Genomic DNA, 14561 nt, shown 5'->3' with positions numbered 1-14561 from the left:
AAATTTAACCCCTATATCTCACCCTGCGCAAAACTCAACTGAAACTGGATCAAAGACCTAGGAATTAGGTGAAAAAACCAACAGCTAGAATAAAATGTGCACCCCTTATACCCAACATGTTTGCAAAAGAAATGACTTCCTTAACAAGACTCCTAAAGCACAAGATATAAAAAATCAGTAAGTGAGATAACATCAAAAGCTTCTGCACAACAGAGGAAACAATTATGAGCATTGAAAGAGAGAGCCTACAAAATGGAAGTAGGTCTCTTATCACCTGCTCCCCAGAGCATTAATATCCAGAATATACAAAGAACTCAAAAAACTTAGTACCAAAGAATGAATAGGCAAAATCAGTCAATGAATAGGCAAAAGAACTAAGCAGACACTTCTCAAAAGAAGAAATACAGATGGTCAGCAAATACATGAAAAAATGTTCAATATCTCTCCCAGTGAGGGGAATGCAAATTAAAACTACATTGAGATTTCATCTCATTCCTGTCAGAATGGCAGTTATCAAGAATACAAATAGCAACAAATGTTAGTGAGGATAAGGGGGGGAAATGTGTACTAATACATTGTTGGTAGGACTGCAAATTAGTGCTACCACTTGAAATTCCTCAAAAAACTAAGAATGTAAACACCTTATGACCTGTCTATCCCACTCCTCAGTATATATCCAAAAGATTTAAAATCAGCGTATTACAATGATGCAGCCACATTAATGTTTATAGTAGCATGCTTCACAATAGCCAAGCTATGGAACCAACCTATCTGCCCTTCAACAGATGAATGGATAAAGAAAATCTGGTATATATACACCATAGAATATTACTCATACATAAAGAAAAATGATATTATGCCATTTTCTGGTAAATGGATGGAACTGGATACTGTCATGCTAAGTGAAATAAGCTAGTCCCCAAACGTCAAAGGTCAAATGTTTTCTCTGATATGTGGAAGCTTAACCAAAATAAAGAGGGCAGTAAACAAAATAGAAGAAAGATCAGTGAAGTATATGAAAGGGATTAAAGGGGAGGGAGGAAGATGAGATAAGGAAATACAGTGGAATGAGCCTGACCTAAATTTCTTGTGTCTATATGAATACACTACAATGACTCTTACCATCATGTATATCCATGAGACACACACACACACACACATACACACAAAAATCTAAGTAAATAGCAGAAAGGTCAGTAGAGTACAGTGATGGGAACAGTGAAGGGAGGAGAAGAGGGAAATGGGAAGTACTGGGGACTGAATTAGAACAAATTATAATCCATGCTTTTTAAAATTTTGTCAGAATGAATTCTAATGTATAACTGAAAAGAACCAATAAAAATTGGCATAAGGGTTGAAAAGCAAGCTGAGGAAATCTATTATAAGATTAAGCAAAAGATATGGAAGATAGGAGGGAATTTTTTTTTAATTAGAAGATCAATTCAGGAAGACTAAATCTGACCAGTAAGAGTTATAGAAGGATAACATGGGGAATATAATCATTAGCATTTCCAAGAACTGAAAGATGGGGATCTCCAGTATGAAACACCTAGTACTCGATGCCATGGATGAAAGAAAATCCCTATCAAAGCACTTAAAAGAGAGAAACTGGAAACCTTTCATAGATGAATAGCAGTATATATACAAAGTGTCAGGAATCAGAGTGGCATCTGACTTCTCAGCAGCACAACTGGAAGCCAGAAGATTTTGAAGTAATGCCTTTAAAAATCTGAATGACTTTAATTCTCAAATTCTATATGTAACCACAGTCAATCAAATGCAAAGGTAGAGTAGACATTTTCAGATGTATATGATTTAAAATATTTTCTTCCATGCCAGCACCTCTTAGAAGTGCTTCATATAAGGTCATAAGCAAAACTGAAAATATGGAACCAAGCAACAGGATTCCAACCAAAGAGAAGGGGAATTTTCAGAAATGACAGTGAAGAGAATTTGCAGGATAAAGGCCACAACAGATCTGGAGCACAATGATCCCAGACTAGAGCTGGAAGCCAAAGATCCCAGGAAGGATCCTGTAAGAGAAATGCAACAGAATAGATGATCCCAGAGACCGAACCACACGTGAAATTACACTGACAAGGGTCTTTTCAGAGAAGGTAAAGGCTATAGGAAGAGGTAAATGATTAAAGAATATTGTAAAAGTGAAAAAGCAGTTTAAATAGAAACAGTATGGGGAAAAATTAACAGTAAGGAAAGGTATATAAGGAAACAACATGGCTGACGAGTGAATAATATTTACCTAATTACAATAATGCAAATCTATACTATGTATTTTACCAAAAATTGATATATAATTATATTGGGATATTGGAAGGAAGAAAAAAATAATATACATGCACTAAAATTCTGATTTATCATATAAAATCAATAGATATCTGAAACTAATGAATTAAAAATAACAATATACACTTGTTCTTATAAATAAGGAGATAAGTACCAGATAAAAAGGTGAAAATTAAACTAGTTCCATTTTTTAAAAGGGGGAGGAAGTATGGTTTTACCAATTAGAATAACAATAAAACAGGAAAATGTTAATAGAAATATTTAATTACCTAGAAAATAATACCAATGTGAATAATATGGGGGTTTTGTATGTTTAACAAATGCCAGACAAGCATAATTACTCTCCTATACAGTACTAAACAAGTAAAGGAAGTTTGGAGAATAAATCTAGTTTATCCTTATTTTAGCAGAGCACTTGATACTATAAATTTACTTGAAAACAAATATAAGTTGTTTTGAATATTTATGGTATTTAGTTGATTAAAAGCTGAATAAAGTACTACACCACAGAAAGCCCAGTACAAGTTTGTATTGGTAATTTTAGACAATGGTTTTAGAATATAAAATTGGTAAGTGCTACATCTGCTATCAGTGATTGCATGTGTTTCAGGAAAGCTTTGAATGTAATAGTTCTTTACTCAGAAGGATTTCTTACTTTACTGGTAAGTCTATAACCTAAAAAAGCAAAATCAAGAGGAGGTTTTGAAAAAGTTTTTGTAAACAAGAGCAGCACTTATATTGGTCAAAGGCATCAAAGTAAAACTGTTTTTTAGCCAGGAAAAATTAGGGGAGAGAAAAATATTACTAAAAGCTCTACATTTGGAGAGAGATTATATCTTTTATACATATATTAGTATACACATTCAGAGAATATTCTTTTACAATTAAATATATTAATTTTCCTTAGGCTTAAATTTTTACTCTTTATGTTTATTTCACATAGAAATATTAAATGTTATATAGTAATATTTGTAATAAATGATTTAGGGTTGTCCCACTCCTCAATTTTAGACTTTTTTGTTACTCTAGGTTTCTGATAATGTCTTTTTCTTTTTTAGATATTTGAATGAAACATAGATTCTTGTCACATGATTTTTATTTAAGCTGATGTTTAGGTGATCTTTCAGTATGTAGCAAAGTCTGAGACGTGTGTCAATTCTAAATGTATTATTTTTCAGAAAGAATGCTTTGCAGAACTTGGCTTAAATACAGGACAGCTGGGTATAGATGATTCTACACAAGTGCCTCCTGGTTAGTATTTTTCTCATATGACATATAATTAATGATACGTGATAAATGAGAGTGAGTTTAAAGTTTATCTTGTTTTTCTCAAAGGTGTGTCATAAACTATCTGAAAACAAAGCATGCTTTTGTCTCTCCTTTGTTACTGTTAATTATTGAATAGGATCCTGTATCTTATAATTATCAGAGTTCAACTAGATTTAGTCTTTTTATTTGAAGGTCTTTAAAATAATTCTGAAAATTTATTAGACATGTAAGTAGCTACATGGGCAAAATCTTCCTCAGCAGCACTCAATTTCCCTCACTGGCCATCATTATCTATTTTTGTTTTCGTATCACCAAGTTAAGTGAACACTAGCGTCTTCCTCAAGTAGACTTAGGGTTTCAAAATCATGTCTTTTAAACTTTAATCATCTAGATAATTTCTGTATTCATGGATACAAGTACATTTCATGAAAAAATAGAGTGGCATTTAGCAATAATAAGATTGAGGTAGGGCTGGGATTGTGGCTCAGCGGTAGAGCGCTCACTTAGCAAGTGCGAGGCCCTGGGTTCGATCCTCAGCACCACATAAAAATAAATAAATAAACAAACAACAAACAAACAAATAAATAAATAAAGGTATTATGTGCAACTAATGAATATATATTAAAAAAAAGATTGAAGTAAAAATTGACTTAAAGTATGGAGGCCCATGATGTGGAAATAATACAGGGCAGGGTTAGGGGACTTACTGTCCTTTCTTTCGTTGGTGGATAGCTACATGCCTCAGACAAGTTGCTAGTATCTTTTAACTTGTTTCTTCTCCTATTAAATAAAGAAGTTGGCTATTGATTATTACTATTATGATAGTAATATAATAATAATAAATGGCTATTTTAGCACATCCTGTTTCATGTATATTATCTCATTTGAACCACCTAGCAACTTTTAAGATATGTGTTACCATTTTTTAAAACTTCAGTAATGGATAATGAAGCATATATGTCATCAGAGGGGACAGTTCAATTAATTTGTACAAATTAATCACAATAAACAGAAGCTCCCCTCCCAACCTCTTTCAATCGTTACCTTTTGTGTGTGTGTGTGTTACTGGGGATCAAACCCAGGTCAATCTTTATCTTTTATTTCAATAACTACTATTCTGATTTCTAGCAGACATTCTTAAATTTTGCCATTCTTGGATTTTATATGTATGAATAACATGGTGTTTTTCTTTTGATGTATCTTTTTTTAATGTTTTATTTGTGAGATTCAGCCATACTGGTATTCATTTCTTGTATGTATTTGTAGGTCACTTTCCTGCTTTATAGTATTTCACTGTATCTTTATATCACTTTTTTTCCCCATCTATTGCTGATAAGTATTTGGGAAGTTTTAAGTTTGAGGCAATTGTAAATAAGGCTACTCTAAATATTCTAGCATGTATCTTTTGGTGAACATACCATTCTCTTCAGTTGAGCATGTACCTGGGAATGCAGTTTTTGTGTCCTAAGGTTTATATATGTTTAGCTTTAGTAGATAGCTGCTAGGGAGTTCTCAAAGATGATACTAGTTTATACTTCCACCAACAGTGCAAGAGAGTCACAGTAGCTACATCATTCCTAATGTATCCCGTTAGTATATCCCATCTTCTTTGTTCTAGTCATTCTGGTGGTGTATGGTGGTATTCATTTCTTGTATGATGTGAGATAGTTGAAGAAGTAGAGATGTTAAGTAACTTGCTCAAGGTCATAAAACTAGTAAGTTGTGGATTCAGGATTCAAAACTAAGCAGGTTGTCTCCAAAGTGTAGTATACTATGCTACCTCCCTCCTGCCACCTTTGCTAGCCTTTTTTTTTATTTTATAAGAATAAAATATACTTTTGTCCATGGCCAATGATAGCCAGGTATAAGAAAAGGAAAGAAAATAGTAACATGACCTGAAATTATATTTGTTTTTCACTTTTGAAGTAATCTTTAAGAATTACTTAAAATTATTCTAAATGTTATAGTAACACAATACTTAGAAAATAGACTTTACTTCTTTGATTCACTTGTAATACAACAAATGCATATAGAGACCTTGCTGTGGGTCAGAAGCTGGTGAGTAGATAGATATGAGACAATCTCTGCTCTTAGGGAAGATAAGGTGATAAATGACATAGAAGATCACTGTGGTATTTGCTGTTGTTATGTAGAAGGGGCAGTTGAAGCAGGGCTCTACTTACTAAGTCATACAAAGTTATGACCTTTCATACACAGTTAATCATTTGAGAAGGTTATTTACTGTCCTGGGATCTTCCAAATTCAGTTGTTAGCTCTTTCTTCCTCAGAAGGTAGGGAAAAGGAGGAGAAAAGGAAGTTGAACAACTGATCTTTCTCTGGGGTGGGGAAAGATAAAAAATTTCTCACCTTCAGTGGGCTGGGGTTGTGGCTCAGTGGTAGAGCATTTGCCTAGCATGTGGGAGGCACTGGCTTCAATTCTCAGCACCACATATAAATAAATGAATAAAATAAAGGTCCCACAACAACTAAAAAAATTATTTTTAAAAAAGTTCTCCCCTCATAGTTTCATAATCTTATTCTTTGTTTTGCTATAATTTTAAAATAACTTTTATAGATGTATAATGTACTTGCTTTAAAGTACACAGATCATTAAATATGTCAGTGAATTTTTACAAAGTGAAAACATTTATGTAACTTCCAACCTGATCAAGAAAAGAATGTTACCAGCATGCTAGAAAACCCCTTAGCTACACTTCTGGACTCTACTCCCCTAAGGGTAACAACTATTGTGACTTCTAGCATCATAGGTTAGTTTTGTCTGTTTTTGTACTTTATAAAAATGGAATCATACAGTATGTACTTTTTGTGTCTTTTTGTTTAATGTTGTTTGTAAGATTCATAATGTTGTGTAGAATTTTATAAACCACTAATTTTCTTTTTTATTGATTTTTTAAAAAAATAAATGACAGTGAAATGCATTACAATTCTTATTACACATATACAGCACAACTTTTCATATCTCTGGTTGTATATAGAGTATGTTGACACCAATTCGTGTCTTCATACATGTACTTTGGATAATGATGTTCATCACATTCTACCATCCTTGCTAATCCCCTCCCCTCTCCCTTTCCCTCCCTCCCCTCTTCCCTATCTAGAATTCATCTAATCCTCCCATGCTCCCCCTCACTCCCCCACTATGAGTCAGCCTCCTTATTTCAGAGAAAATATTCAGCATTTGTTTTTTTTGGGATTAGCTAACTTAACTTAGCATTATCTTCTCCAGCGCCATCCATTTACTTGCAAATGCCATGATTTTATTCTCTTTTATTTCTGAGTAAAATTCCATTGTGTATAAATGCCACTTTGTTTTTATCCATTCATTCACTGAAGGGCATCTAGGTTGGCTCCACCGTTTCGCTATTGTGAATTGTGCTGCTATAAACATTGATGATAAACCACACATTTTCATACCTGTATTGTAATCCACTGTGTGTGTATCACTATTTATCTTGTCTATTGTTGATAATCATTTCAGTTGTTTCCACTATTTAGTTTTTATCAATAGTGTTACTATGAATATTCTTGTACTGTCTCTTTGTTTACATATCTGAGAGATAATTGGTAATTATCATATGATGTACGTAAGTTCTGTATTAGTACATACTGCCAGTTTTCCAAAATCATTGTACCAATTTTTACTCCCATCAGCTTTGTATGAGAAGTTCAATTTGCTCCATATTTCTTTTGCATTGAGAATTATCAGTCATTTACATTTGTGATTGTGTGTTTCATAACAATTATAATTATATTTCTTTGGTAATTAATGTGGTCAAGAGGTTTTTCACATGTTTATTAGACTCAAGTTATTTATTAGACTCATGTCATTTTCTGTCACAAGTTCTTTATGTATTCTGGATGTTAGTCTTTTGCTAGATATATATATTCTAAATATATTATTCCTTTGAGACTTAATCTTTCACTGTCTTAATGTTGATTTTTGGTGAACAGAAGATGTTTTAGTTTAATATAGTCTAGTTTATGAGTCTTTTTCCAATATGATTGATACTTAAAAAAATAGTCTTTCCTGTAAAATCTTTTTAAATGGCTTTTGTATAGTGAGATTTTACCTGTATAAGATATACTATTGTTATATATACTTTACCAGTAGATTAAGAAGAAGTATGACTATATAAAGGAAGTTATCAACAAATTTTAGTTTGGGGATTGTTTTAGGAAAAAAAATCAAGGATGGATATGAGAATAATACTCTGTTTTAACAAAGGGAAAATTAATTCACTGCTTTTTCTTCTGATTAAATATATGAACTTACTTTTAAACAACTTAGAAAAAGTTTTTTCTGTGATTAGAATAAATATTATTGTTATTTTCTAAGAAGCCATTCAATTTTAAAATAATTGAAATATAACTACCAGAAGATATATATATATATATATATATATATATATATATATATATATATATCTTATTCTAAATGTGATTTATCACATTTGTGTCTAATAATTTTATTTTCTTTTAATATTATTAGAACTTTTTGAAAATGAACATGTACGTATTGGGCAAAAAGGTAAGCTTTTAGCAAGTTATTACAATTTCTGAGAAATGGGACAGTTTAAGTAAATGTCTCCATAAAATACCTCCAACTGAAATTTAATCTCTGAAAAGCTAAAAACCTAAGTAGGAGTAATATTAAACAATGCAGATAATCTGATAGTGATCTTTATTTGTATCTTTATGTTGAAGGAAATGCATCATTTTAGTCTCATCAATAAATGTCAGATAAAGATGTGCACAGTTGGCTCACTGAAGACATACAGGCACACGTTCTTCAGTGACAGTACATTAAAACTAGCAGCAGTAGAATTTAATTTTATAATCAAAGTGACAGGTTTTTTCTTTGATGCCCCCACACACCTCTCATTAGTATTAATGAGAATGTGCTCCTGTATGTTCCTGCTGGCTGTCACAATGGTTAAGACTTAATAACTGAAGCAGCTATTTTGTGTCCTGGAGAATAATTTCCCCCTTTCTTTTGATGATTCTTTTCCTTGTGTTTATAAATCCCATTGTGTCTTTGAACTCTGAAGTACAGATACGTCTTTGTGTTGAAGTGTACCTTCTATGACAGTTATCTACCAAATTCCTTAGTTCAGTTTTTCAAAATCATATTTAAATGACTTCATTGTGTGATTTGACACTTTCATTAAACACAATTGAAAATTAAAGAATGTTTCATCTCTTTATTTTATATGATCCCTTTATTCTAGTCATGCCATTTTTGTTTAGTAAAAGATTTTTTTCCTCTTTGAAGAGAAATATAATAAAATGTACTGTTAGACATCAACTATTGTCTAGTGTGTCTTATTTTTTGTTTGTTTTATTTTTTGGTCCTTTATTTACTTAGTGAATAACCCATATTTTCATTAAAGAAAATAAACATGAAAGTTTATGACAAGTTGCTAAACTTGCCCACTTAAGAATAATTTTGGCTGTCTTAAAATTTCATCAGATCTTTGTTTTTCTCCTTTAAAAATCCCTCTTTATATTGATTTTTGGATTAGCTAAAAGGTCATCCAATAGAATGGATAATTTACATTCTTATATAGCCCTTAGTAATGATACTTCATGTACAGTACCATTTACAGGTATTAGAACTTTCATGATTTACTGGAATGTGTAAAAAAAAATTAAGGGTTTATAGATATGACTTTCTTGATCATAGAGACTAAATATTTAACACACACACACACACACACACACACACATATACACACACACCATTAGTAGTTTTCAATCCATGGAACTATAGTTAAAGCAATGTATTCTCAAGGTACCTACATTTGAAAGCTTTTGTCAGGCTGGGTAGAAGCTAGAAAATCTTAAGACTTGACACTTTTAGGGTTATAAATAGGGCAATATAAAAAATCTAGGGATCAAAGGAAGAAAATGCTGGATTTCTGTTCTGGAGACTAAAATGCTCAGGGGTCACTCCAGTCAAACTGGGCTAACTGGGCTGCACAAAATAACCACACAAGAGACACAAATACCTTTTTCTTTGGGATTGCCGTGACGGCTCCTCTGACCTTAAGGGTCTGCAGAAAGAGAGAGAGAGAGAGCATGCGCTGACCCCTTTTATTGAGGAGAAGCTATTAAAATGAGGTAAGGGGACAGGTTTCAGGGGGCTGAGTATCTTCATGATGTCCACTGTCAGCAGGTTGACTGATACCTGGGTAGGCCACACCCAAGGACACAGTAAGAGAAGGGGACACACAAGGCACTTCCGTGTATCCTAAACAGGGCAAGGGGTTAGATTACGAAGGAACAGGTGAGCATAGCTTCACCCATGGGGCTGTAGCAAGACAAGACACACCCATGCATGAGACACCGACCCTCACACCCAAAAAGGGTGCCACATTTCTGCAACTGAGCGCCTCAGCACCCAGCCGGGGAGTGTAACTCAGTCATATGTAAGGTTGACCTCCCAGAAGAAAAAGTGTAATTATTTATATTTTAATAATCTTTCAAATATAAAGATTGTTAGCTTCCCAAAAGATTTATAATTAAAGATTTAGTGATGCTTCTTACATTATGAATTTTCTAATGAGATTCTAATGTACCTTTGACAGTTCTAGCAGAACAAGATAGTGCTGCTGCTCAACAGTACATCAGACAAGGCAGTCCCACAGCACTAAGAGCTGAATTGTGGGCCCTCATTTTGAATATTTCCAGTCAACCTGAGGTAAGATGAAAAAAATGACAAGTCACATTTGAGCTATTAATGTTTATTTTTCAAAAATCAGTAATTCAAAATGGAAACTTTTGTTTCTTAGTCTGTTATTTACCCCCCCCATTTTCAAAATCACTGTAGTTTTAGGTTCTAAGACAAAACTTAACATGTAACTTAATCAGTGTTCTTAATATAGAAGGTTTTGTTATGTGATCCTATATATTTCCAACAAAACCATAAGTAACATTTTGAGAAGTAGAATCTGATAATTTAGATAAATAAAGGTGTGTGATAGAATGGAAATGTTAGAATAGGAAGAAATAAAGAAGGACAACTCAGTATTAAAAGTAAATGAATGATTTGTTCTTATATTTACCTTTAAATACGTACTATTCTCATGGCTATAAAATTTGACAGATTATATAGGCATATTATTTTTCCAAATCTAAGAACATTTTATTTTATGAAGTATGATGAATATGAAGGGAATTCACCAACAGACAGGTATTCAATTTAATAAAGGAAAATTTTATAAGACATTGATTCTTCCTGAAGTACTCCTAGTAGATATATCTTTAACTGTCTAGCTAGCTATACTAAACATGTCTATCTAGCTTACTAAACATATATCATTGAGGAAGTTACTTAAGTTTCTTCAAGCCTCAGTTAACCCATACTTACTTATATATCACAGAATAATCATGTCAGGTATACAAAATAATGTATGTGAGTCTTTTATCACAATGCCTGGCATGTAAATAGTCACCACTAATGGTATTAATAATTACATATTACATTTAATTATGTTAAAATTAATTATAATTAGTAATTATGCAGACTGTAAGAAAATAAAACAATATATATTATAAAAGATATACTTTTGCCATTGCAAATTTTGAATTCATGTGTATATTTATTTATGTATGTGTATATTTTTAAAATCTCTTATGAACAGTGCTGCAAAAATTATGTTTCCTTTTTAAAATTATAACACTAGTGATTTATTTTTTTTAATTTTTTTGTTTTAATTAGTTATACATGATAGTAAAATGCATTTATGAATTTTGATATATCATACATGGATGGGATATAATTTCTAATTTTTCTGAGTGTACATATGCAGAATCATATTGGTCATGTAGTCACATATATACATACAGTAATAATGTCTGTTTCATTCTACTATCTTTCCTACCTTCCATCCACTCCCTTTCCTTCCCATCACTTCCCTCTACCTAACCTAAGGTAACACTATTCTTCACTGGTGCCCCGTGCCTTATTGTGAATTAGCATCCGCATATTCGAGAAAACATCAGGCCTTTGGTATTGTGGGATTGGCTTATTTCATTTAGCATGATATTCTCTAGCTTCAACCATTTACTGGCAAATTCCATAATTTTACTCTTCTTTAAAGTTGAGTATATTCCATTGAGTATATATACCACATTTTCTTTTTTTTTAAGTTGGACATGATACCTTTATTTTATTTTATTTTTTTTATTGGTTGTTCACAACATTACAAAGCTCTTGACATGTCATATTTCATACATTAGAATCAAGTGGGTTATGAACTCCCATTTTTACCCCAAATACAGATTGCAGAATCACATCGGTTACACATCCACATTTTTACATACTGCCATATTAGTGACTGTTGTATTCTGCTACCTTTCCTATCCTCTACTATCCCCCCTCCCCTCCCCTCCCATCTTCTCTCTCTACCCCATCTACTGTAATTCATTTCCCTCCATGTTTATTATCCCATTTCCCTCACAACCTCTTATATGTAATTTTGTATAACAATGAGGGTCTCCCTCAATTTCCATGCAATTTCCCTTTTTTCTCCCTTTCCCTCCCACCTCATGTCTCTGTTTAATGTTAATCTTTTCTTCCTGCTCTTCCTCCTTGCTCTGTTCTTAGTTGCTCTCATTATATCAAAGAAGACATTTGGTATTTGTTTTTTAGGGATTGGCTAGCTTCACTAAGCATAATCTGCTCTAGTGCCATCCATTTCCCTGCAAATTCTATGATTTGTCATTTTTTAGTGCTGTGTAATACTCCATGGTGTATAAATGCCACATTTTTTTTATCCATTCGTCTATTGAAGGGCATCTGGGTTGATTCCACAGTCTAGCAATTGTGAATTGTGCTGCTATGAACATCGATGTGGCAGTATCCCTGTAGTGCGCTCTTTTAAGGTCTTCAGGGAATAGTCCGAGAAGGGCAATAGCTGGGTCAAATGGTGGTTCCATTCCCAGCTTTTCCAGGAATCTCCATACTGCTTTCCAAATTGTCCGCACCCGTTTGCAGTCCCACCAGCAATGTACAAGAGTACCCTTTTCCTCACAACCTCGCCAGCACTCATTGTTGTTTGACTTCATAATGGCTGCCAATCTTACTGGGGTGAGATGGTATCTTAGGGTGGTTTTGATTTGCATTTCCTTGACTGCTAGAGATGGTGAGCATTTTTTCATGTACTTATTGATTGATTGTATGTCCTCCTCTGTGAAGTGTCTGTTCATGTCCTTGGCCCATTTGTTGATTGGGTTATTTTTTTTCTTATTGTCTAATTTTTTGAGTTCTTTGTATACTCTGGATATTAGGGCTCTATCTGAAGTGTGAGGAGTAAAAATTTGTTCCCATGATGTAGGCTCCCTATTTACCTCTCTTATTGTTTCTCTTGCTGAGAAAAAAAACTTTTCAGTTTAAGGAAGTCCCATTCGTTGATTCTTGTTATTAACTCTTGTGCTATGAGGGACACGTACATTGGTTTCATAGTCTAGCTATTGTGAATTGAGCTGCTATAAACATTGATGTGGCTGTGTCACTGTAGTATGCTGATTTTAAGTCCTTTGGGTATAAACCAAGGAGTGGGATAGCTGGGTCAAATGGTGGTTCCATTCCCAGTTTTCTGAGGAATCTCCATACTGCTTTCCATAGTGGTTGCACCAATTTGCAGTCCCACCAGCAATGTATGAGTGAACGTACCTTTTCACCACATCCTCACCAACATTTATTGTTGCCTCTATTCTTGATGATTGCCATTCTGACTGGAGTGAGATGATATCTTAGAGTAGTTTTGATTTGCATTTCTCTTAATCGCTAGAGATGTTGAACACTTTTTTATATATTTGTTGATCAATTGTATTTCTTCTTCTGTGAAGTGTCTGTTTAGTTCCTTAGCCAATTTATTGATTAGGTTATTTCTTTCTTTTTTTTTTTGGTATTAAGTTTTTTGAGTTTTTTATACATCCTAGAGATTAAAGCTTTATCAGAGGTTTATGTCATAAAGATTTTCTCCCAATCTGTAGGCTCTCTCCTCACTTTATTGTTTCCTTTGCTGAGAAGAAGCTTTTTAATTTGAATCCATCCCTTTTATTCTTGATTTTACTTCTTGCGCTTTGGGAGTCTTCTTAAGGAAGTCAGATCCTAGGCTGACATAGTGAATATTTGGGCCTATTTTTTCTTCTATTAGCTGCAGGGTCTCTGTTCTAGTGCATAAGTCTTTGATCCACTTTGAGTTGATTTATGTGCAGGGTGAGAGATAGAGGTTTAATTTCATTTTGCCACATATGGATTTCCAGTTTTGCCAGCACCATTTGTTAAATAGGCTATCTTTTCTCCAGTGAATGTTTTTGGCACCTTTGTTTACTATGACATAACCATATTTATGTAGGTTTGTCTCTGTGTCCTCTATTCTGTATCATTGGTCTACAAGTCTATTTTGGTGCCAGTACCATGCCTTTTTTATTACTATAGCTGTGTAGTATAGTTTAAGGTCTGGTATTGTGATGCCTCCAGCTTCACTTTTCTTGCTAATGATTGCTTTAGCTATTCTAGGTCTCTTATTTTTTCCAAATAAATTTTGTGATTGCTTTTTCTACTTCTTTGAAGAATGTCATTGAGATTTTAATAGGAATAGCATTAAATCTGTATAATGCTTTTGGTAGTATGGCCATTTTGACAATATTAATTCTGCCTATCCAGGAGCATGGGAGAGCTTTCCATCTTCTATTAAATTTCTTTCTTTAGTGTTGTGTCGTTTTCATTATAGAGGTCTTTTGCCTCTTTTGTTAGATTGATTCCCAGGTTTTTTTTTTTTTTTTTTTTGAGGCTATTGTGAATGGAGTAGTTTTCCTCATTTCTCTTTCAGTAGATTCATTGCTGATGTATAGGAATGTGTTTGATTTATGGGTGTTGATTTTATATCCTGATTTATTTAAGAGAACTTTTAGACCAAATGATATTGCTGGATATTCTCTGATGCTAAATTTTGGAC

The 14561-nt window shown here is 33.2% G+C and overlaps 1 protein-coding gene across 1 annotated transcript in view; it reads left to right on the top strand.

Annotated features, from left to right (window-relative positions):
* Positions 1-14561, top strand: part of Tbc1d19 (TBC1 domain family member 19) — a 132668-nt gene that overhangs the window by 61404 nt on the left and 56703 nt on the right. The window contains exons 9-11 of the mRNA XM_026403122.2: positions 3483-3555; positions 8084-8122; positions 10182-10294. Coding sequence (XP_026258907.1) covers positions 3483-3555; positions 8084-8122; positions 10182-10294 — 225 coding nt within the window. The remainder of the gene's footprint in view (positions 1-3482; positions 3556-8083; positions 8123-10181; positions 10295-14561) is intronic.

This window comes from Urocitellus parryii, chromosome 10, assembly GCF_045843805.1.
Source record: "Urocitellus parryii isolate mUroPar1 chromosome 10, mUroPar1.hap1, whole genome shotgun sequence".
NCBI classification, from domain to species: domain Eukaryota; kingdom Metazoa; phylum Chordata; class Mammalia; order Rodentia; family Sciuridae; genus Urocitellus; species Urocitellus parryii.
The sequence above is the reverse complement of the archived record's forward strand: the minus strand, read 5'-3'. Positions and strand labels throughout refer to the sequence as shown.